The 26072-nt window shown below is 35.8% G+C and overlaps 2 protein-coding genes across 4 annotated transcripts in view; one reads left to right on the forward strand and one right to left on the reverse strand.

Moving 5' to 3' along the window:
- The window catches only part of ZNF654 (zinc finger protein 654), an 84373-nt gene extending 70202 nt beyond the window's left edge, over positions 1-14171 (reverse strand). For both annotated transcript variants that reach the window (XM_045785407.2, XM_045785405.2), the window contains exon 1: positions 13719-14171. In XM_045785407.2, coding sequence (XP_045641363.1) covers positions 13719-13907 — 189 coding nt within the window. In that variant the 5' untranslated portion in view covers positions 13908-14171. The remainder of the gene's footprint in view (positions 1-13718) is intronic.
- Positions 14172-14252: 81 nt separating this feature from the next.
- On the forward strand, positions 14253-21080 carry CGGBP1 (CGG triplet repeat binding protein 1). 2 transcript variants are annotated; one of them, XM_045785409.2, is made up of 3 exons: positions 14253-14414; positions 15019-15222; positions 17417-21080. In XM_045785409.2, exon 3 carries the CDS (start codon positions 17436-17438, stop codon positions 17937-17939), a length of 504 nt encoding a protein of 167 aa, XP_045641365.1. In that variant the 5' UTR covers positions 14253-14414; positions 15019-15222; positions 17417-17435; the 3' UTR covers positions 17940-21080. The 2 variants fall into 2 exon arrangements, with proteins under 2 accessions (XP_045641365.1, XP_045641366.1); XM_045785410.2 differs by lacking the exon at positions 14253-14414 and adding an exon at positions 14612-14855.
- Positions 21081-26072: the final 4992 nt, after the last annotated feature.

A 26072-nucleotide genomic window follows, 5' to 3' on the forward strand; every position in this document is an offset into this window, starting at 1 on the left:
TGTACCAATACTTTTCTGAATATATGTTCTACTCCAGTGGTTCTCAAACTTTAGTATGCATCAGAATCATCTGGAGGCTTGTTAAAAACACAAACTGCTGGGCCCCAACCCAAGTTTCAAGATTTAGAAGGTCTGGGGTGGGGCCGAGAATTTGCATTGCTAATAGTGTACACATTCCTATTGCAGGTCTGGGGAATCACACTTTTTTAAGAAAGACAGCCCCACACAATTAACTACCCCCATTCATAAATACATCATATCATCTACCTTTTCACAAATTATCTGCTCTACTTATAATTTCCTCCTACTCATACCACTTTCTTTTTCATGTCTACACTTTAATATTAACAATTTTTTAAGACTCAATTCAAATGTTATCTCATCCACTAACACTTTCCCAAATTATGACTATCAGAGGTAGTCTCTCCAGTTGAACTTCGAGAGGACTTAATATACATTGTGTTAGTGGGACTAGCCATCATTTCGCTGTTTTAGGTTTATTTATATTTATTCATTCATTTATTCTAAGCTTATTGAGTGCTTACTGTGTACCAAGTACTCTAATGCTTTCATTTTTAGTGAAAGGAAAATTGGTACACAAATATATGTTAGATAGTATTAAGTACCTTGGAAAAAAAAAAACAAGGTAAATGGAAAAGGGAATGCTAAAGATGTGATGCTACTTTATACTTTATGTGGGGTGTTCAGGGAAGGCTTCCATCTCTCTTATTAAAAGGATGTTTGAGCTGGGTCCTAGAGCAAATCATATAGAAATCCAAATGATAAGTGTTTCTGGCAGACAAAACAAAAGCCAAGTGCAAAGCCAAAGGGCAAAGGGCAAAAGTGCTAGTGCAGCTGAAGGTAATTAGTGGAGGCAAAGAGTATTATGAGACTAATCAAAGAGACAGAAAAGAGCCTGATCATGAAGCACTATAGTCCACTGTAAGAATTTTTGTTTTGTTTCTGAGACATGGAAGGTTTAGAAGAGATCTCACATGTCTTTAAAAGGATCGCTTTGGCTGTATGGAGAATAAACAGAAAAATTGGAAGCAGAGAGATAAAATAATCCAGGGAAAAGATAACTGTGGTTTGGATCAAGGTTCTAACAGTGCATACAGTAGTCAGATATGTCTTTTTTCCCTTTCCAGATGATTCACTTCCTTGAAGGTAGAGGTTGTGACTTTTTCCTCCTTAAATCTCCTATAATCATTAAAATGAAGCTTTTCACATAATTTACAGCCAACTTTTTTCTTTTAGGAAAGAAAAATTTCTATGACACTTTTATGGTACTTCATGTATCTAGAGCTATGCCTAAAATAATTAAGGATAATTCAACTGATATTAAGAAAAAGTAAGTTATATACTGTTAGATACATATGTAACATTTTAAGAGCACCTATTAAGTTATCAGCACTTAATACTTGAAGGTAACTTCAAAGTATAAAAGAGAGAACAAAGAATCTCAAGAGTTTAAGAAAAATGATTTCAGTTAATATAGAAAATTAAGAAACTATAAATACAATTTTTTTTCATAAAATCAAGAAGAGTTAAGGAGCCGCATAGTAAGAGTTAAGTGCCAAGAAGAGAAGCAAAAATTCCATATCCACTAGAAGTATATAAACACAGGATGACACATAGGAAATCAAAATAATAAAAGGATAAATGAATTTTAAGATCCTCATAACTTAGTTCTACCTATTTTTTTTTACAACTTTCTCCTCTCTAGATCATAAGTTATATATGCTCGCTAGTAAATTGGGATTATATATGAAAACAAAATCATCAATCATTGTACTACTCACATATAACCACTGTTAACATCTTGGTATATTTCCTTTTTCAAGCTGTGTGACTTGGGGTTAGTTGCTTAACCTCTCTGAGTCTCAGCTGCACTATTCATAAAATGAAGATAAAAATAGCACCTATCTCACAGGGTTGTTGCAAAGAATAAATGAGAATCTAGGACAGGGGCTGACATACTTTTTCTTAAAGAGCCAAAAAGCAGCTTACGGACCATACATCCTCTATCCCAACTACTCAACCCTGCCATTGTATCATGAAAGGAGCCACAGAAAATGTAAAAATGAATGTGCATACTCCAATAAAGTTTTATTTATAAAAAACAGGCAATACTGCTTATGTCACAATGGCTTACAGCAAAGGTTCATAACTTTTTGGTGTGTTTGGACTGTTGTTGGGTTGTGTTTGTTTTTTTAGCAAGTTTTGAAATTCTTAAAGAGAATGTGACAAAACAGAAAACAGACCAAAACAAACAAACAAAAACAAAAAACAGACCTACTCAACAAAGAAATGGCAAATACAACTTTTTGCAAATAATTTCAGAGAGTTCACAGACTTTCTGAAGTATATGAATGGCTCCTATATTCTATCATCAAAAAATCTTATTTCTAATGAAGTGGCTCATTTATCTTCACCACACTTTCCCTCTCTAAAATCCACATATAAGCACAGTGAGACTACGTCCGAACTATATAATCCTGTTACAAATTTTCCACCTAAATTTTTTTGTATTATTATATTTTCCTAGGTCATTAGTTATTGAACACATCGTTTTTTAAGGCTAACTAATAGTTCTTGAGGGTTGAAAAGTTTTCAACTATTTTAGATGTTCTGGCTGCTTTTCCATTTTCAATTTATTCCTCTCATTAATTACAATTAATGTTATAATGCATACCTTTATATCCAAATTTATATTTCCTCAAAAGTTAATGCTTTAAGGAAAATTACTAAGCCAAAAGGTAAAAATTATTTTTAATGTTTGTAATATAGTCTAATGGATAGTAGTCCAGAAAGGTTGTGGTGATTTTTACTCCCACCAGCTGAAAATGAGCTAGCTATCCATTTCACTACACCCTCATGAGCATGGACTATAAATTTTAGACTTTACTTTTACTTGAGAGATCTTTAGGCAAGAGTTTTCAAGGCACGGTAAAAGGATAGATAATTAAGCCGAAAAATGCATATTCACTGTACCCTGGATTAGTAAGAATTCCACATCTGTGCAAGGTTGTATCTAAGTAATATGGAAAGATACTTTAAAATGTAATCTTTGAAGATAAATATCTAAAACATATTCCATACTCTGCTGCCTTCAAAACACAGTAACATAAAATAACTTCTACTGGTTTGTAATCATCACAACTCTTGCATTTTAAAAATAAACACTATAGTGAGCCACTGCTTCTGAGAGAAGTATATCCCATTTAGGTGGGTTGGGAGGAAAAAAAAATAAAAGGTTTGAGAATCACTTCTTAAAGGGAATTTCCAATAGCTTAAGTTTGATCTTTTTCTCTTTTACATTCATGAACATCTTTAGTTTCTGCTGCCTTCAGTCTTTTTTAATAACTATTTCTACTCAGTCCACAACTGCTTTATCAAATACACATACACAGATGCTACAATAGGTACCAAATGCATATTCCTAGGTACAGTATAATGTATGCGTGTATTGAAATGGCTAAGTACACACACAGGCTCTTGACAGGCTGGCCAGATTCCAATCCGACGATCACCAACTAGCTACAGTACCTTAGTTAAGCCATTTACTCTCTTGGTCTTAGTTTCCTGATCTGTAAAATGGGAAAAATGGCACTAACCTATAGGGTAATGGATTAAGTGATAAAACACATGAAAGGACTTATCACAGCACCTGACACTTGGAAAACACTCAAAATATGACTTATATATACATATATAGAACATTCCAATAAAATAAGTAAAACTTTCAGATATTAAAAATATAAGACACACACATCTAATCAGTGACAATAGTGATTAGGGAGTATTTAGAACACTTCAACTTCAAAATATACAATGGTTAATTTTAGTAAACTCCAGTTATAGAAATATATATTAATAAACTGTATATACATTTTATGGGGACATTATATATACCCACTTATATACATACACATATTTCCATTGCATAAAAAGCAATGCTGTGCACCTATTAATACCTATAGTAGTCCCCCCTTATCTTCAGGGGATACATTCCAAGATCCCCAGTGGATACCCAAAACCACAGATAGTATCAAACCCTATATATACTATGTTTCTTCTTATACATATATATCTATAATGAAGTTTAGTTTATAAATTAGGCACAAAAAGAGATTAGCAATAATAACTAATTATAACACAGAACAATTTTAACAATTTCCTTTAACAGAAGTTATGAGAATGTGGTATCTCTCTCTCTCAAAAATATCTTATTGTACTCTGCTCACCCTTCTTCTAATGATGATGTGAGATGATAAAATGCCTACGTCATGAAATGAAGTGAGATGAATGACATAGGTAATGTGACATAGTGTTAGGCTACCACTGACCTTCTGACAATATATCAAAAGGAAGATCATCTGCTTCCAGACCACAGCTGACCTCAGGTAACTGAAATCGCAGAAAATGAAACCATAGATAAAGGGGCTCCCATACTGACATAACTGCTTCTCTACCTTCTCTCTTTCCTCCTTTCACTTCTCCGTACCATGTTTTACCACAAATGGAGCCAGAAAATGAGCTTGTAGCTTGTGCCCTTCTTTCTCAAAGCTAATTAACTGATCAATTACAACATAATATTCAACCCAAAATGAATATAACTAATCATATAACTAATCATGCCTTCACCTATGCAGATGAGCACTGCTGAACAAAAGTACAGACTAGTGGTCACTCTACATTCATAATCAGTAAATCCAAATGGTTCTGTAGGTCAATTCAACCTACCTCTCTCTAAGAAGCTACGATTTTAGACCTCCATTTACCTTAAAGCTCCAACTAGTATCACGTACTCTCAACACATGAACTTTCCTGATACCTCAAAGCTCCTACATAAAGCAACCCCTCCATTTTGTGTTTTGAATCTTAACCTTCCTTCCCTTTTTGAAATCTTATTTTATAGATTATCCCTTCTTTCTTTTGTAGATTTACGTCATCCATTCAAATGAATCATTTTCATCAGATTTTAAACACGCCAAATTCTCACCTCTATATTTTTTTAAATACTCACCTTTAATCCACAAGCTCTCCAGCTTCTACTGATATCATTTCCTCTCCTTTATAAGCTATCCATACTTACTGTCTCTCTTTCTTTGCCTCTCACTCCTCAAACTACTCCACTCTGATTCTTGCTCCCATCACTACATTAAAACAGCTCTGCTTAAAGTCACCAAAGACCTCTCCATGTTAATTCAATGGTTGGATCTCAATAGCTTTCAATGTCAAGTACCATTCACTCCATCCTGAAACATTCTCTTCCACTGACTTCTGTGACACCATAGTTACTTGGTATTCTCCAACCTCTTTAACTAATCCTTCTCAGATTTCATCTGAAGACTCAATCTTTTCTACCAGGAAATTTAACTACGGAGTTGCTGAAGGTTCATTTCTAAGTCCTCCTTCTTTTCCCATTCCACATTATCTCCCTATGTTAGCTTATTCATACAGATGACTTCAAATACTATCCATCCACACAGCTAAGATAACCAGACCTCATCTCTGCATTCTGAATTCTGTAAATCCAACTATCTTTAAGATCTCTCCTTGGCTGAGGAAAGGTATCTTAAACTCAACATGTTCAAACTAAACCAAAAAAGCTCAGCAGACTTCAGCTTGCCCAAGAATACAAAAATAGGCAAGCTCTTATTAGGCCCTATTTTATAGTATTGTATACCTATTCTTCATAGAACTTATCAAAGTTATAACTGTACACAAAAACAAGGACAATGCCTATTTGCTTACTACTATATACCCAGTGTCTTATATAACTGACAAGCTTCATCTATAATATCAATGACTTTTTTTCCTACTGCCTAGATGGAAAGCCTTTCAGCTATTTTCATATTCAGTTCTGCTTTGAAGAGTTGAGTGTACCCAGTGCTTGGTACAGAGTGTCAGTGTACTAGACTTTAGGATCTTATGTAACAAATTATACAGACAGAACTCCTCTCATGTTGATTTTGCCACCAGTATTCCACCATGGCTCTAACCAGGTGACATTGATTGGGCCTCATACTAGGAACAGACCCATAGTGGATAGAGTATACTGCTGAAATAATGAGCTGACCAGTCAGAGAAATAGGGAGCTAAGAAATCAATGTGATATATATTATATGAAAGCTAAAGGTTACCGATCTAGTGTTAGATTTATTGGAAATTACAAAACTTAAAAATACTATCTAATTTAGACTAGGTACTACTATAAATGATTTACAATTTAACCAGAATTAATATTTAGTTTATTACCTTAGATTTTAAATGTTCCACTATCCTTACCATTACATATTAATATACATTTAAAATGGTATACCAACTAACTATATTTTACTGATCTTATTTATGTTTTCAAATAACTTACCAGACAGTGATTTTACCATAGCTTTCTTAAATTTAATTTAAAGTTCTCTTTTCTGCTTTTGTTTGTAATTGCTAAGGTATAGTTTAGCAATTTTTGGCAGAAAAATCAAGATTCGGTGCCAACAATAATAGTATAACTGGTGCCTCACTTCTGTTTGGCAGAACTGCAAAATGATGGTATCATTAAAATACTTAAAAGCAATGAACTTCATTTAAAAATATTTTCTCCTACCATTTAATCTACAAAATTAAAACTGAGATTGATTTTTTTAAGCCAGTATGATGGGTCGTTATTAGAAAGCAATATGGACATATTTTTTAATGCAAGATTGTGTATAAAGAAGTTATTTAAATTTAGGGTTTCATTGGTTAACCTAAAATGACCTTTGTAAGTTCACTTAACCAATTCATTTTTTAAAAATTTACATATTCTTAAGAAACAAGGAGTTAACATTTTATCATACTCAAGTAATCTGGCATTTACTTCATTTCTTCACAAAAAATAAGGTAGGAAGGTAGGAAGAGTAAAAAATAAAATGTTTTTATAATTTATTTTTCCTCTGATTATAAAGGTAGTTGGTTTAATCAAGAAAGTATAAAAAATTAGTAAGTGGAAAGAAAATAATCAAATTCAGCTATAAACTTATCACTAAGAAGTTATTCACTATTAACAATTTGTATATTTCTTTTCAGTCTTTTTTATTTACAAAAGTGAAATTACCTGCTTCCTGTGTCTTTTCAGTAGATATTATACCATGAACTGTTTCCCATATGAATAAATATTTAAAAATATGACTGTTAGGAGAACATAGGATTCTACTACATGTAACAAGTCCCCTAACTTTGGTCATTAAGGTTATTTTCAAGGATTTGCTATCATAAATAATGTCATAAGGAAAAATTAGTACCATTCAGTTCCGAAAGTCAACCTAAAATGCATTAAACAACAACAAAGCATTTAGCTCCCCAAATATAGCCATCAAGATCAAGGGTTCATTTTATTTTGTTTTTCCTAATTATAATAAACTAATGTGTTTCCATGGAATTCACCTTTTATGAACACTGGAAATGGCCCAAATGTGTCAAATTTTTAAAACCATTTTTAAAAAGCTAAAATTTTAATTTGCAATTTAGTAATAAAAATTATTTTGCCATAAGGAACAAAGTAAATCTGTGTGATGAAATTATTTCTAGCTCTGAATATTCACTACAGAGTACATCAGGAAGTAGGATACTCTTTTTCAAAAGTAAATAAATCACTCTGAATTAGTTTCAGTTCTTTTCCTTTTCATCATCTTTCATGTCTATTCCTTATTGAGCTGAAAAACTAACTTGAGACTTCTAGTTAAATGTGGCAGATTGAACATACATTTATTTCTGCTCCCACTTGAAAACTCCACTGAAATAACAGTAAAAATACTTTTGTTTCAAAAGACCTAAAACCACAAGGAGGAAAACAATGAAAAGAGATGACAACATTCAGATAGCTCTTATTTAGAAAGGAGGGAGGGAATTCAGGAACAAGTTAATTTGTACTGAAAACACCAGAAAATCTCAGGAATCTGAAATACCACATTATCTCCAAAAGTGGAGGTGAGAGTGAAAAACAGATCTGTTCAAAGTCTCCCCTAGATCTCTTCCCCTACTAGATCAATGGGAACTCTGCATTCTCTGAAGAGGCTGAACTGTAAGAGACTCAGAAATGACAGGGCAAGGGAGGAAGGGGTTAGAAGAAAGGGAAGCGATATAGAGGAAAGGGGAGAAGGGTGTAAAATCAAAGTGTACAAACTGAACAGTGATTCGGTAAGGTACTCCCTACCTCCTCCATCAACTAAGCTAACTGATCATATCTATAACGAGGAAAAAAATTATAAACATGGAGGTAAAAACTGTAAGAGCTAAAAGAGTTGCAAGTGATTGCCTCCAGGGAATATGTGGGTTAAGAATAGGACAGAGTATGATGGCTGCTTTTTATGATAAGCTGTGGGGGGGTGGGACTGGTTGCCTCTCTAATACGCAGTCTTGTTTACTTCTCCCTTACTAGTAGAATCACAGACACGTGTTTATCAGGAAATATAATACAAAAAAACAATACAAAAAAGTCCTAACATTTTTTTTTTTTTCAAATGGGGATAGCTAACAAGATGGAAATGGAAGTCACTGAGAAGGATTTGGGCAATATATGTTTGGCTTACCCCACACACACCCTATTCCTGCTACTGAGAACTCAGATGTGATGGCTGGAACTCCAGCAACTATCTTGAGTCTTGAGGTAAACTTGAGATAAGACAAGGATGACCGATAAGAAAAAGCAAATGATGGTACTATGATCATTCCTATACTATCCATTCAAGACTTTTCACATAAAAAAAATAAATGTATACAACGGTTTAAGCTGTTTAAATCAGGTCTCTATTAGAAGCAAAACGCAATTCCTGATATTTAAGTCCTATAAGACCTTTTAAAATAAATACATAAGAAACATTTATAAAAATTCAAAATAAATTTAAAATAATTCCAATTAATAGCAAGAATTATTAATAATGTATTCTTTACCCTAAGAAACTACTCAAAGAACTATAAATACTATGTAAATTCTATATTAAGACTAAAAAATAGGGGCGCCTGGGTGGCACAGCGGTTAAGCATCTGCCTTCAGCTCAGGGCGTGATCCCGGCGTTAGGGGATCGAGCCCCACATCAGGCTCCTCCGCTATGAGCCTGCTTCTTCCTCTCCCTCTCCCCCTGCTTGTGTTCTCTCTCTCGCTGGCTGTCTCTATCTCTGTAGAATAAATAAATAAAACCTTTAAAAAAAAAAAGACTAAAAAATAAAGACTATATTTTCCAAAAACAATTAAATTTTAATTTCTCTGGGGTGCCTGGCTAGCTCAGTTGGAAGAGCATGTAACCCTTGAGCTCAGGGTCCTGAGTTCAAGCCCCACGTTGGGTATAAAGATTACTTAAATAAATAAAACTCATTAAAAGAAAAGCTTAAATTTTAATTTCTCTAAAGTAAGAGACATTAGCATGTATTTTAAAATATACATTTTTGCCATTTGTATCAGTATTACAGACATAAAGTATCCACTGAGTTCCAAAGTAAGGGTATAGTAGGGTTTCTCAACTTTGACACTACTGATATTTTGGGCCAGATAATTCTTTGTTGTTGGGGCTGCCCTGTGCATGTTCAACAGCCTCCCTGGCCTCTACCCACAATATGCCAGTAGCAATCCCCCAATGAAGACAATCAAAAATATCTCCAGACTTAATGAAGGTCCCCTGAAGAAAACAAAATCTCTGAGAACATGCAGTTGTTTTGCATATCATTTAGTATTTCATCAGGGTCTTCTAGTTAAATAACAGAATTTTAGAAATGTAACATTCCTAAATTTTCTCTAAATTTTATTGTGGGATACAAACTATAAGTGACTTACAGATTAGATTACCTCTAACGTCCCTCTTAAACCTTCAGAGGATTTCGCACGACAGAAATATTAATAGCTTCTATCTATTTAATCTTACCTATGTGCTCGCTATAGTACTGAGCACTTCAGGTTCATTCTCTCCTTTTCTACTCATGAAATCCTCGTGGGATGGCTATTAACCCTAGTATAGTAAAAAAACAATTTAAAATCTACTTTAATCAACATATCAAAATATTTCCAGAAATACTTATTTATCACTCACTACATTCTTTCTGGCACTAAACTAAGAACAAAGTACCTTAACTTGTTAGTATACAACTTATGATGAAAACATTTCAATATACCTAGCAACAAGGTAAGCCGAATTATTATAACCTTCAAGTATTGGAGAAATAGTTCACAGTACCAAAGAAGTTAGAGAAATAATAATTATCTGACTATTTCTTCAAATATTTTTTATACTGTGGCATAATGAAAGAATACTTTAAAATTTTTTTCATCCATGATTCCCTGAGTACTTCCAGTAACTACTTTTCCCCTTTATGCAACTTGCCAAAAAAAGTTCATTTTATAATTATTTGAGAATTTTTTTAAAGATTTTATTTATTTACTTGACAGAGAGAGCATGCGCACAAGCAGAGGGAGCAGCAGTGGGAGAGGGAGAAGCTGAGCAGGGAGCCCGACGTGGGGCTCGACCCCAGGACCCTGGGATCATGACCTAAGCCAAAGGCAGGCACTTAACCAACTGAGCCACCCAGGCACCCCTAATCATTTGAGGATTTAATTGTAATTTCAATCTACCTTTCAGTAGAAATTGAAGGCTGGGCTCCAATCCCAGCTTGCACACCTATTGGAACTGAAGGCAAGTTAACTTGTTCAGGCCTCCATTTCAATTATGTAACTTGCATAATAAGACCAATGTGAAGGCCTTAAGAGTTAGTAGGCCCTCAATGAAAATTATTTTTCCCTCTCCTTTCCTCTTTAAAGCAAATGAAATATCAGTTAAGGGCCAATTTTATTTAAGCATTTGTTCAGAGTCTACAAATAAGAGCCAAGGGAGAATGTGACACAGCAGTTAGTCCAACATTAGACCATGTAACTATTTGGAAACCAACACTTTCAATCTCTCAAATGTATCATCTCAAAAATTAGCTGAAACCTCAAGGGCTATTCCCTTGGTTTAAGATTTTATAATTACCGGCATTGCTTCTCAAATAGAAAAGTACATCAAAGTATTGGGTATAGGCATAATTTATCACATGTATTACCTACTGTCTTCTGTTTTACTTTTCCTTGTTGTAAAAAAGACACAAGAACTTCTCTTCAAGTGTTCCTTCCTCTCTCCCCTCACCCACACAACTAACTGCCAAGAAATTTTGATTCATATTTCTCTCTAAAGGGAAGATAAATTGGAGTCTTTCTTCTCAACATCACAAGGTTTTGTGTATAATTCATATATTTAGTTAACTGTCACCCACCCAAGTGTATATTATCCATTTTATAGATTACCCATGATTAAGTAATTTACTAATGAATATACGTTACTTAATATTCTTCTTAATAAATATTAGGAAACCAAATGCTTAAAAAAAACAATCTTTGGTAATTAGTTATATGATCCACTGCTTCCCTTACTGGCAAATAAAACAGAACTACTATACTAGAATTATATTAATCAATGGATAAACTTCAACTTAATACAGATAATCCTTTATTCCATCTTAAAGTTTTAATACAAAAAAAGAACTTCAAAGCTCACTTGCAAGGTGGAACTAGGACAGGAACTCTAAGAACAGATCTACTGGTAATCCAGAGTACTATAAAATATGTAATGAGGTTTCAGGTAGAAGATGGTAACATGAAAGTATGTCAGTATAACTTAACTCATAACTTAGCAATATAAAAGTTCGTTAAGTATTTCCTGTTTAGTTTATTTTCTTGGATATTTAAGAGGTAGTGAAGTTTTATAGAACCTTCAACTTCATTTGTTCTTAAAATAATTTACTGTCACTGTTCAGATGCTGTATTTTACATGCTAAATTTACTCATTGTTCTTAAAACTGATTTCAGGATACAGAAGAGTAGTTAAAAGTTCAACAAAAATGTTCTGGCCCTCAAAATTTCAAATTCTACAGCAATTAACAGTTATCTGATCAAATAAATCAACAAAGCTAAATGTAAAGAAAACCAAGTTGCTGATTAATTACATAAAAAGCAAACATAGATAAAAATGAAGAGACTTTCTGCCACTGAATATATTTAAAAAATCAACTGTAACTTAATTTTCAGAAACTTAAAATTACTATAGATACAAAGTCTACCTATAACATGCTTTCTACATGAAAAATATACAGTTAAAAGATAAGTACTGTAAAGACACTGAATCTCTAAATCCAGTGGTGAATGCCAATACCAAAAAAAATTTTTTTCAAGAAAGTCACTAAATAGAGAGCAGTGCCAAAGAAAACTGACACACTTTATACCAGGACCATTTCCACCTTCAAACCAACTTATCTACTGAGGTGGGAGGAGGAGTCAAAAAACAATTGATTTAAACTAAAGTGTTAAAAACTTACCTGAAAATGTCAACTCCATCTTTTTTCTTTCAATGCTTGCAAAGGCATAAAATCAAATTTCAGCAAACACAATGCCCACTTTTTGTTAACTTTATTCCTACTTGTTACCACAATGAAATTAATAGCTAAGTTCAATTAATATGTAAAAGATTCAAATCCTTTACATATTCACTCATTTAATTACTCTCCCTATTTGGCAGAAGAGGAAACTAAGGCACAAAGAGGTTAAGTAACTTGTAGGTTACTTAGGTTGCAAGGTAACACAACTAGGAAGTGGTGGAGCAATAATTTGAACCCTATATAATCCAAGATAATAAACAAATAAAAAATGGAATGGAGTGTTAAAAAAAAAATCCAAAACAGTTCGCAAAACGAGAGTGTTGTGAATGAGAACGAAATGTTTAAACTATAAATACACGTAGATGTGAATGTAAATTGCACAAATTTTACCCCTGGACAAGTACTTTGTCGCTCTAATATTTTATTATGGTCAAACAGCTTAAACTACATCATATCGTAGTGGCAGACTACCAAGTAAATAATTTATCGTCACCGTTCGGACACTGTATTTTACAGGCTGCATAAAATACATTGTAATTTAAAAACGGAAGGGGGTGGTGAGGTAACCGGAGCAATAGTTTAAGGAAAACTACTTTTTCTATCAGCAGTTCATTAGAAAAGAGAGTACGCTTGTCGGGAACCAGGGTAAGAGAAGGAAAGATGACAATCACACTGCCTTAACCCCACCTCCCAAAAAAGTAACTAACAGTGGGTCAGCGCCTAAACCAACTGGAGAACTGGCCCAGTGGGATCTCGTGAGGGGATGACAGGAGACCCTAGCAAAGGGGGAGGGGTGGCGATGACAGGAGAGGGGGCGGTAGAGAGATGGCATGCCACCCATCTCCGAAAAAGGGGAGAATACGGGGGGCAAGGGCCGGAGAAGGGAAGGCAGGAAATGTTGCCAGAGATTCCAAATGAGATGAGAAGGAAGAGGGTAGGAAACCCAAGAAGGCGGGACCCTCGGGCAGAAAGGGGTTTGTTTGGAGGAGAGGAGGCATGTCAGTACACAGCCTTCCTGCCAGCTGACCCTCCTTCCCTCCAGCCCCTCCACCCCTGACAAACTCTCACTTTCTCAGCAACCCTAAACCCGCGGGTCATCCCAGTCCCTCTCCCTGCCCCCCACCCCAAGCCGGATAGGTGGAGAAGGGAGCTTCACTCTTTCTCCTTGTTGGGCTGGGGAAGCGAACACCGGACACAGCCCTGATTCGAGAACGAGAAGGCCAGGAGACGCAGGGAGGCCCAGGACCCGGGTGACAAGTCCGGGCGGCCGACGGGCGCCTCACCTGACAGAAGCGTCGGCAGTAATCCCGACTGCTGATCCCAAAGCCGCCGACACCGCAGCTGCCGCCGCCAGCGCCACCTCTGCCGTCGCCCGCAGCTCTAAACCCAACAGGGCCTGGCGGGGACTCCACAATGGCCACGAGCTCTTCTCCGAGGCGTTCGGCCTCTTGATCGCTCTCTTCCTCCGCCATGAGGCTCTCGCCGCCCAGCGCGTACCAGCCCCTACGCCGCCGCCGCTGTAGCTGCCTCGGTTAACCTCCTCCTCCTCTAGTTCCCTCCCCCTTCCCTCCGCCCCAGCCGGACAGGGGCCTCTCGGCTGGCTCTACTTCCGGCTCCGCCCACCCACGCCCCCAGTTTTCATTGGAGAAGCCTAGCCGCCAATCATACACATGCCCACCCTTCCAATCCCATTGGCCAAATCAGCCGTCTGTTTGATAGACTCGCGGTCCGTTGGTCAATGCTGCTCGGCGGTTGCTGGGGACCGCCTACGAGCTTTGCCGTAGGCGGTGCAAGAGGACGGGGCGCGGCGGGGGACACGGCGGCCGCCGCGGGGCTCGATCGGGCAACGGCGACGACGGCGGCGGCGGCGGCGACGGGTCTTCCTCCTCCCTCACCCCCTTGCTCCTTTTTTTCCTCCTCCTCCTTTCCTTTCCGGCCGGCTCTCGTCCACTTCCCCTAACGGCGGCCCCGATCCTACGGTACCGAGGAGCTAGGGAGGCCGAGGGTGGGCCCGGCCGTTGGTGCGGGCTTTGGGCCCGGGGCCTTCCGTCCTGAAGCGGGAGCCGGGGGCGGGGCCGGGGCGCCGTTGTCGGCGGGAGGAAGAGGGAGGAGACGGGAAGCCTGACAGCAGACGCCTCCGCCAGGCGCCTGCCGCCTCCTCCCTTGAGACTGCCGCCAACTCGGCTGTCGAGTTCCCGGGCCCACGGCCGGCAGCTGGGTCTCGGCCCTGCCCAGCTAGCGGGGCAGGGGTTGTGGGGCGCCAGCGTGCTGAGCTTGGCGCGGGAGGAGGGAGTCTAGACGCCGGGAACGTCCCGCGCCCCGCCTTTCCCTCCCCCTCCCGAACCCTGGGGCCTGGGGCGCGCGAGGAGGTGCAAAGCGGGGCTAACAACTGAGAAAGGACTGGGTTGAGGAGTGTTGAGGTAAACGTTGGGATCCGGATTTGTTGTGTGGAGTTAACCTAAAGGGAGCGATTTTAAAGACACCTCCGTGGTGGCTGTGTCGTTCTTGTTCGTCTTTTTATCTACCCTTCGTTCCCTCCCCCTCCCCCATTTTTTCTTTCCATTTGTTTTTCATGTTTTACAGTAAAGGCATGACTTCCCGGCACCGCAGGGAAAATAGGGTGCAAGCCCAGAAACTATTTCCCCATCACCACTTGTTGAAAAACTGATTTGAAAGCATCTGCGGGTTTGAACAAACGAAAGTGCCAGGATTTCAAGCGTCTTTGGTTTTGCGCTGGAGACCCTTCACAACTAAGTATCAAGACGAAAAAAACTGGAAACTGATCGGGTAAACACTTAAACTTGAAAACTTCTGAGTTTATTTCGACCTAGTAAATAATTTGCTGCTACGTTTTTGTTGGCTAATTCCTGCTTTTAACTTTTTAACTTCCTCGTTTAAGGTATCTTTACCTTCTGTTGAAAAACACTTTTGTTATTCGGGTCTCTGTAAAGTCGAGCATCCTCTACTGGGTGGATATTTGCCTCTGCAGTAAGAGAAACAGATTTTTGAAAGTTAGTAGACATTGGAATGTATAGGCCTTTCACATTAGCACAAATGATTGAGCATTTTACGATTCAGAGAATAATGAACATGTTTATTGTTTTAAAGTTTGAAATCCAAATATTTGAATACAGAAGACTTTCACATCGAAAGATTTAGGTATTCCTGGGCATGGATATTTAATGTTTTTCATTACTAGCTTAGAACAAAATTAATCATAATTTCGACTGATTTGCTATGGGAGTAAAAAATATGTACCATTGACTTAAAGTACAAACGTGTAGTGGTAATTCATATTAATTATTTTTGGGGCAGAAATCATATCTGTCTTATCTGCCATTGAAAACCTATAGCCTAATACAATATTTGGCACATGAGAGTCAAGCATTGAATAATTTGTTAATGGAAAAAAATTGAATTAAATGTATTAAAACCTAAACTTTATCATACTTTGCAGAATTTCTGTGAAACGTTAAGCCTGTCTCTGAGTTTATGTCCACAGGTGTCTAACACATTGGCAATTTAGCGTTCTTTTGAAAGACATTTCCTGTAACCCAATTATGAGTTCTCTAGTATGGGTTAAGAGAATACACCATTATTACTGATTACCCTTTTATTTTTTTTTTAAGATTCTATTTATTTATTTGACAGAGATAGAGACAGCCAGCGAGAGAGGGACATAAGCAGGGGGAGTGGGAGAGAAGAAGCAGGCTCATAGCGGAGGAGCCTGATGTGGGGCTCCATCCCTTAACGCCGGGATCACTCCCTGAGCCAAAGGCAGATGCTTAACGACTGTGCCACCGAGGCGCCCCTGATTACATTTTTAAAGCGTAGTTGTTGAGAATGCACTTAGGAATTTTTCTCTGATGTTACTTATAGAGAACAGAATTCCACCTTGAATTCTATCAATTTCATTTTAATTTCTTATATATAGGCAGAGCTTAGCCCAAAGGTATGGCTCCAGAGAACAAGTGGGTGTCACTGACTACATTTGTTCGGTATCTCAAGTTTTCAGTGTCCATAATGTAATGCCATGATTTTGGCAAAGATCCTAAAAATCTGTTATTAGGGTAAATTGAGAAATTATTAAGCTGCTTCTGAGTTAAATACTTGGGAAAATAGTAAAGATAATCATTTACTTAAAGTATTCCATCAACAAATTGTGATTGAGCGCCTATCATATATACTAGGCACTGTGTTAACTTCTTAGATTTGTTCTAACTTACTAGTTAATAAGTGAAATAAATAATTAACAAATGTATTAGTCTTTAATGGAAAAAAAGAGGAGAAAGTGTTAGAAAAAGCACTTAGCTTATCTTGATTATCACGTTTTAGAAAACTCAGTAGAGGTATATATGCATTAAAAAATGACTTACTTTGAGCTCTAGTTCTTGGCTTTAACATTTAATGTCTTTGTTACTACTGTTAATTGCAGTTGGTCTGTGTTCTTTTTTGTTTCTGCTTTTTTTTTTTCTTCTCAGAACAAATCTTCATATAGAATTAGGCCAGTTTAGTGGCCTACTTGTTTGAATATACTTTGTACACAGTTGCCTACAATTGTGTTCCTAAAATCAGTTGACCCAGAGCTGTGAAGGTAAAAGAAGCTCTTTTAAACTTCAGTACACATCTACATTGAATGAGAGTTAATAGAATTAATACCCTAAATATTGACATCGGATTAGGTTTTCCTAAAAGGTAGTAACATCTGGGTTAGTTGGAGTTCTTTTTTCATAGTTCTAATTTATTTGAATTTCATCAATTCAAGGAATGGACCTAGTTGTTGCTAATAACTTGTTCTGGTTTTGCCTTCCCTTACATATTTCAGGTAAGTTAAGACTTAATGGACACACAGTCTATTAATTTGAATTAAGTTTTCTAAAGTCTTTAAGTCTTAAAATGTTTATACCTTTTTTTTATTGTTAATTACTTCCTGAATGAACTGTTGTTATAACACTGATTTTTGTTTCTCTTGTCTTGAAAGAACCTTATTCAGAGTCAGAATGGAAAGATTTGTAGTGACAGCACCACCTGCTCGAAACCGTTCTAAGACTGCTTTGTATGTGACTCCCCTGGATCGAGTCACTGAGTTTGGAGGTGAGCTGCATGAAGATGGAGGAAAACTCTTCTGCACTTCTTGCAATGTGGTTCTGAATCATGTTCGCAAGTCTGCCATTAGTGACCACCTTAAGTCAAAGACTCATACCAAGAGGAAGGCAGAATTTGAAGAGCAGAATGTGAGAAAGAAGCAGAGGCCCCTAACTGCATCCCTTCAGTGCAACAGTACTGCGCAAACAGAGAAAGTCAGTGTTATCCAGGACTTTGTGAAAATGTGCCTGGAAGCCAACATCCCACTTGAGAAGGCTGATCACCCAGCGGTCCGTGCTTTCCTGTCTCGCCATGTGAAGAATGGAGGCTCCATACCTAAGTCAGACCAGCTGAGGAGAGCATATCTGCCTGATGGATATGAGAATGAGAATCAACTCCTCAACTCACAAGATTGTTGACAAGGAGGTTACCATCATTGTGATCAAGATAAATGTGGAGTATTAAAGTTATGTGTTGATTGTGTGGTTCATTTTTATATTTATTTCATTTAAAATCATGTGATGCAGAGTAGTTTTGCAATGTGTATATAGTTGCAGGCAAAAAAAAAAACAAAAAAAAACCAAAAAAAAAAAAAAAAACCTCACTGCAAAACTTGTTAATTTTAGTCACCAATGGTGTAAAGCAAAACTTAGGGTTTAGAGTGTGCTAGGATACCTGAAACCTGATGGTTATCTTTAAAATTGATGGTTTTTCTCCTGAAATGTTTGTGCATGGAAGAACTGCCCTGCTTTTTTACCCCGTTGCCATATATGATTATTCCTTGTGAGATTACTTAATTACTTGGATTGAACACTAGCCTAGGAAATTGAAGCTGCTGCCAGGCAACACCACTCACAGTAACTTAAAGGAATTATTTCTGATTAGAGGATCCCCTTCAGAAAGGAAGGGATGGTGGGAAACTGTTCTTTTATCTTCAGATCCCTCGAAGAAATGACTGTCTTTATTTCAAACTATGCGTGTATATGATGTAGTTATCTTATCCTTCAGTTCCTCACTGTCTTTTTTGACCCTTTTTAAAGACTTATTGTATTTAGTAGCAGCTTCAAGTGACCAAAAGACTAAAATCTTTCTTTCAATGTCAGTGCCAAAAGCCATGGGGAATTTTGCAGTGACATGATTTTAGTCTCTTACTATAAACAAATTTTTGAACCATAACTTTCATTTCAAGCATCCTCTTGAATTTGCAAGCTTCTTTTTTAATTTCTTGATGTTAAAAGATTTCAAGATTGGCATTTTAATTTAAACAGGCATTTTATGATTGAGTTTCCTGTTTTTACAGAAAACTAGTAATTACTTTTTGGCTGACAGATCAGATAATAAGGAAATTACTTTCTATACATTAATTTTTCCATATGATTTGTAAGACTTTAGGTAAATAGACTAGAAACAAGTTTACTTATTTTCACTTTTATGTGCTTTGCCTCTAGTGGTACAAGGTTTTTAAACATGGATGGTAAACAATTGTCTAGAAAAACTGGCAAGATTTTGGTAGTGGAGATCTGGCAGTATCCTGCATAACTGTTTGGGTGAGGAAATAATCAGTTCTGTTAAAGGTCAACCATGTTCAGGAAATGATCTCTATGTGAACCTCACTATCCTGTAAGGTCATCAAAGTAGCTTAGCCCAGTTATGTCCTCTCCATTGGAGACCCAAATTATATTTTTTAAAAACTAAACAGCTGAAGACTTGGACTAGAGCTTTAAAAAAGAATCTTAAATTCCTTGAAAACATTCAAGTTTAAAATACTTATAAAATATATTTCTATTACAAAGCACTGACATGAATACCCTATGTGACTTGGAATTTTCTTTGAGGTCATGTTACCACAAATCTTCATTAAAACAAAACAAAACAAAAAAACCAAAGTGAATAAGAAAAGGTTATATTTTTCAGAAACAGCTTCCCATGTCTAAATTTTTTACAGACCTAAGTTCCTAGTTCAGGTTGTCAAAATGCCCATCTGATTTTTAGATTTTATGTGGGTTTTTGTTTTGTTTTCATTTTAAAATAAGCCTGCCACCAAAAAAAAAAATTGCTTGTCAAAATTTGAACTCCGAGTTTTTCTCATATTTAGTTACGTGGAGTAGCACACTAGATGCCTGGAGCAGTGCTGTCATTGCTAAAGCACATACATGAGACCGGCGGCAAAACAACCAAAATGTACTCTGCTTTTACTTCCCCTAGAAAGAATTTGCAGGCAACCATGTTTAATTGGAATTATCTAAGATGATAGAAGATCTAAGAAGCTAGGAAAATAATTGAGTTTTATAGCATTTTGAGAATACAAAAATAAGGTTAGATATACAATCATTCTAATTTTTCAAAATTCCATGTGATTCAGACTGCTCCCTATTTCAATATTAATTTGCACTAACAGCAAACACATAGTGGCAGAACAGTTTAGAGTAGTCCTAAGCAGTAAGCTGGATGATGTTGCACAAGAAAAGCCAATAATTCACATTTGAGTTTCTAGTAGTTATTAATTGATTTGATATTTAGGTCCCATATGTCTTAATGTATTTCTCCAGGCTCCTAACTATTCCCACATACTCCCATCTAGGGGCATAATGCATCCTCCTGTTAGGATTATATCATGTCCTTAGAAGCATTTTCCATCCTGTTGTGGAAGTTTAATATGTTTGTTTACTGATTATGAAACTTTTTGTTCCCTGAAACCGGTTAACTTTGTCTCATAGTTCAATAGATAAGGCAGAATGATTGTTTTAGCCTGCTCAAACTGGTACAAATCCTTGAAACCATGGTTGGCGTATGTTGGATAACAAATGAAGATGTCTAAGGCGTATGCTGCTGTGGCGGTGTAGTGGATGTGTGTACAGAAACTTTCGATCTTAACTATATAGTGTTAGTGTGATGCTGTACTATTGGAAAAATAGCAACTTTTTCTATTTTATAAGTTGTATGCATAAACATAAGATTTGTAATGTTTCATTTATAAACTGCCTTCTTCAACACATGCTTACCTGTTAATAGTGTTTTCTTGAAGTATGGTAGTATGTCTTCCAGAATTTCACTATATGCTTAACAGTAAATAGTTACTAGCTTGTTGAAATGTTAAATTCCTTGTTGTTTTGTTTTGTTTTGTTTAATTCTGTGGGGCATATAGCAAGCCTGAAGGACATTGTAATCATTTCTTACAGGGTGAAAATTTAGAAAGATTGTGTATGAGAGCCTAAATAGTTATTTTATTCACTATCATCTTTAAGCCTTTTTTTTTTTTTTAAACAAATGCTACTTCCAGTTAGTGCATTTGGCCCTACTGAATTTTGGGGGACCAGAAAACTTTAAAGAAAAAGCTCTGCATCTTACAATTGTAACCAATTAAGTATCGGCTTGGGATTGTTCTGAAGTATTCATTGCTTAAAACCTATTGTAAGTAACAGTTGGCAAGATCTCCAAGCAGAAAGTTCCATGTTAAAACTTTTGCCTGAAAGAATTTGTATGTGAATGTTAATGGAAAACACATTTAAACAAAATAAAATTTAAAGTGGCCCAAAACGAAAGCCACAAACATTTCGTCATTTGGTGCTTAGTCTTTGTGAGGGCTGTCTGTGGTTTGACTTGCCCCAACTGCCTTTAAATGAGTACAGATCACCTTAAAACATACTCGTTAAATAGAAGATTCATCCTATAATTTCATTGAAAATCTTAACCTAAAATAAATTGCTTTAGTTTCTGGTCAGCGCTGATTAACTTGTGAATAGTGAAGTGGCTGCCCTAAACCATTTATCTCAATCCATACCATCCTAGACTTCTAAGACAAACACAGTTCTTACCTAGTGATGTTCTACTTGTATCCAGAATACTGTATTCATTAAAAATTTACTGTGTTTATTTTTGTATTCCCATGCTTACTTTTTTTTTCTCACACATGTATCCTTAGTATAAATGTGTCACTTTTAAAGTTTTGTCTCTGTGACTTTTAGAAATAAATTTCAAAAATTGTTTTCAGAAGTTTTTGAAAACACATTTTGTGAGTACCATCTATATTTTTTAATTATTTAAGTAATCTCTGCACCCAACATGGGGCTCAAACTCAGTGACCCCAAGATCAAGAGTCACATGTTCTACCAGCTGAGCCAGCCAAGCGCCCTATATTTTATTTTTTTAAGTAACATATAGTTCCAAAATAACAATTTTACTAATTGAGTTTTATTTTTCTACTACTTATATCTCAAAAGGATTATTAGCCCTTATGGCCAATGTAAAAGCATATATTTTGTCAAATCAGATACATACCATGGCTACAAATAGCTCTTTTCCTTGAAAGTTACATAGGTAATAGTTGAATTAACCTAGTAAGTGCTTTTAATTGGAAACATTTTAATTTTCTACTTCTAGAAATTTATGAAAGACAAGGGCCTAATTTGCACTTCATATGTTTTATTAGGTTTTTCAAAGATCTGCTATATTCTTATTCACCCCTGGGGGTGAAAAAATGCAAAGAAGTTGAAAATTGTCTTGCCTATTAGTAGTGTTACATAGTTTTGAGGGCATATATTTCTCCTATTCACTTCTGACAAAAAATTAATGAATTTATGAAGTATTTAACTATATTTCCTGGAATCAAAATGGTAGAAAGGACCTTTAAAAAATCAGTCAATACTAATGCATCCAGTTTAGTGAATCAACACTATCTTTACTTTTCCTAAAGAATCTCATCAAAACTTTTATTAAATGTAAACCAAGTGAATATATGTGCCTCTGGGTCTCATAACAGTTCCTGTTTTTTTTTTTTTCTGTCTATGTGTAAGTTGAATTGTATTATGTACCTGTAATACAGTATGTCATGATGCAAAGATGCTCCTGGGATCAGAGTAACTAACCTAGTCCTCTGAAAGCTAAAACTAGGTGGTAGAATAGGACTCCTTGTGATCTGATGCACTTGATAATGTAGGGCATGATTTCCATCTGACTACCCTCTCAATATGTTACTTGATTTCAATTGTTTTATATGCATACCATATACAGTGAATGTCTCTTACCTCCCTGTTGTTTAAATGTTGGAATCAGATCATTTAAAAGTCCTTAAGTTCTTGGTTAGATTTGAATAATAATCAACTAGTATTTATTGAGTCCCTATCCTATACCTAATACTACCCTAGCTACTGGAGACACATCAGAGAAAATAAATTTATGCCTTCAAGGAGCATACATTCTAGTGATAATACAGTATCATAATTCATTATCATAACACTGTGATGGGGGTGGAGGGGGACATATTGTTGTCTTTTCTAAGCAGCTCCTTCAAGCATTTGTCATAAGACTAGTTAGCCAAACCATTATCACTGGTTTTGTTTTGATTCTCAAAGTCTGATTTTGTACAAGAAGAGCAGTAAAAATTGAAAGTTTGTGGGTTAAATGGTCTGCATATCCTTTGAAAACCTGGTAGTTTTTGTAATCCACAAAGTATATATTTTCAGATTAAAATCTATTAAGCAATGGAATTGACCAGTTTAAATATCTGTAAAATATAAACCTGCCACACATTTTAATGCAATGTGCATGGTAAATCAAGAGCTCCATTGAATATTGGATATCAATACTCAGTGGTGTACCTAATCACACATTAACTAATGATTATCATAATCCAATGCCCTGGGCTGGTATGTATATTAGATGACAGATTCTCCAAACTTTTCTTTTTTAGCATCAAATGAATCAATGTGTAATGGGAGACATTGTACTTACATTTGTTTTTCCTCTCTGATTTTTTTCTTACGTTGCTCATGTAGTACCTATTCAATAATAATTTTAGGTATTCTTTTTAATTTAGCAAGTTCCACTTTTATGAATATATCCTATGGAACAAAATAGTCAATATGTAAAGATATATGAAAAGGAAGTTCATTTTAATATTATAATAATAATGAACAACTGCAAATACTATGAATGTCCAGCAATAGGGGAATGGTCCAAAAATTATGACACATCCATATTATAGAGCTATTCAAGTGATCTAAGAGTATAGATCTGAAGAGATATCTACAATATTAACTAAGAAAAAAATTATAAAGTGTATTTTCTCACTTTTGAGAAAAAAAAAACACTGTTCTAGAAGTGCATTTTGTATGAGTTGTTCAGCACGCACCATATGCCAAGATTGCTGACATGGTGATACTGAATGTGGTGAGAGAATACTTGCATTTTTACATCCCTGTGTATTGACTTATTTACAACAAGCAAAGTTATCTTTGTCGCACACGTGTGTGTAGAGATATGAAGTAGACTTTTACTGAAACCTGCAAACAATAGTTACAGCCAACCATGAAGAATAGCAATATCACATGATTCATTTATATCATTAATGAGAATATTAAAGTATTTGCGGAACAAATATTTTAAAACATCTTTTTTGGTTGAATTCTTTAAAATTTACTTTCATAAAATTTAGTTGCACATTTACAAAGTTAAGTCACCTCTCTTTTTTCCAAGTTATTCATTACTAAGTACATACTGGGGAGTTAATTTCAAAGCTACGACTTTAATATCCCTGTATTTTTCTTCTATAAATAGATTAAACTTTCTAGTTGTTCATAGTAGTTGTATACATTACTCCACCGTGTTTCAATAATGCCTATAACAAACGTAAATTTAATCACTGCTAAACCCCCAACAACGTGTTTCAAATTCCCAGTTAATGGGAATAAGAGAAATGTCATAATATATCATCAGGTAGTTCTTTATAACTTACAATGTCTGTGAAACACTTAAATTTTCTATTTCAGAAAACCAACATTATATCAGGATTGAAACTCCATGTCTGGTAATTGTTTGTCATTTAACTCCATTCCTCTCCATGAAGGTAGCTATTCTGAAATTTACAGTCTTTTGAAAACTCTTTCTAGTAGAGGATTGCCTCGCATCCCCTTGCTTATTGGCACAACAGTAATTCTTTACTATTCAGTATCTCAGTGACACAGAATATTCAAGGTGCAATCTTTCCCTATACCAATGGCCATCTGTTCTTAATCTTTCTGTGTTATCAGATTTCCTTCTTTCTTCTCTAATGCTTCTTCATCTCTTCCTCTTGTAGATTCTTAATGCTGCAACTTTGGCTAAAACAAAATATTATCAACTCACTGACATCACAAGAGTCATAAGTAGGAAATTCATGTCTACAATCCATGTAGTTATTAATCCACATTTTTACATATACCCATAGGGTGGAGTAGATTTCTGTAATTCAAATTGCAAATACTGGGGCGCCTGGCTGGCTCACTCAGTAGAACACATGACTCTTGATCTCAGGGTAGGGTTGTGAGTACAAGCTCCACGTTGGGTGGAGATTATGAATAAATAAATTTTAAAAAATGGTAAGGGGCGCCTGGGTGGCACAGCGGTTAAGCGCCTGCCTTCGGCTCACGGCGTGATCCCGGCGTTACAGGATTGAGCCCCACATCAGGCTCCTCCACTGTGAGCCTGCTTCTTCCTCTCCCGCTCCCCCTGCTTGTGTTCTCTCTCTCGCTGGCTGTCTCTATCTCTGTCAAATAAATAAATAAAATCTTTAAAAAAATAAAAATAAAAAAAAATAAAAATAAAAAATGGTTAAAAGGCTAAATTTAAAAAAATTGCAAATACTGTCAGAATGCTGCAACCAGTATCCTCACGGAGTTATACATAAACATGACGAGATTCTACATTTCTATAAGTTTTACAATAAAATTCTCTGCCTTTGCAATTAACCTTAAACTCATTAGGTGTATGTAAATGTACCGATCATGTTGACTTTTGTGTTTGTTAACTTGAATCAACAATGAAGCAATAATATAAATACCCGATCAACTTAATTGTTTTCTTAGGGCTGTATGTAGATTACCAATCATCATACCACATTTGGGAAAGACATAACATTTATTAATATGTTTTCAAATTATAATCAGCATATTTTGCTATTTTATTTGCTTCTATATTCTTTTTTAAAAATTTGTTACATTCGTCAAAATAACGCATGCGTATCGTTTTAAAAATCCGATAATGTAAATGATTTATAATCAATAATCCCTGCCTCACCCTCTCACTCTTCCCTATTCTTCAATTCTCCCATCACCTACCTTGAACTCTTTTACCTGTTTCTTCTACTTTCAGTATAATATGCTTATGCTACAACTTTAATTTATTCATTTTAGCCATGATGCTTAAAAATGAACATTTTGTTGTTTTCCACTACCATCATTCCACACTTTCTCTCACCATCGGATTTTTATGTAGTTAAAATTAACAAAAAATGTTTCCATTTTTATGGCCATGTAAATGACTGTTCACCACTGAACCGAATAGTGTACTGTGATTATTTTCTTTCTCAAACAATTTTTTGATTTTTTAAAAAACGTTATCATTTTATATCATTTTTTCTTTTGCTTATGTTCCCTTTTTTCCCAAATGCACTGAGATAGGGCAAATACCTATATACCTATTTATAGCAGATACTTTTGTAATGTAAAAATATGTCAAATAATCTATTAATCCTATTTATTTTCCCAGAGACCTTTCTTAGCCTTTTCTCCTCCTGC

Source organism: Ursus americanus, chromosome 4 (assembly GCF_024610735.1).
Source record: "Ursus americanus isolate L20-20 chromosome 4, mUrsAme1.1.p, whole genome shotgun sequence".
NCBI lineage: Eukaryota > Metazoa > Chordata > Mammalia > Carnivora > Ursidae > Ursus > Ursus americanus.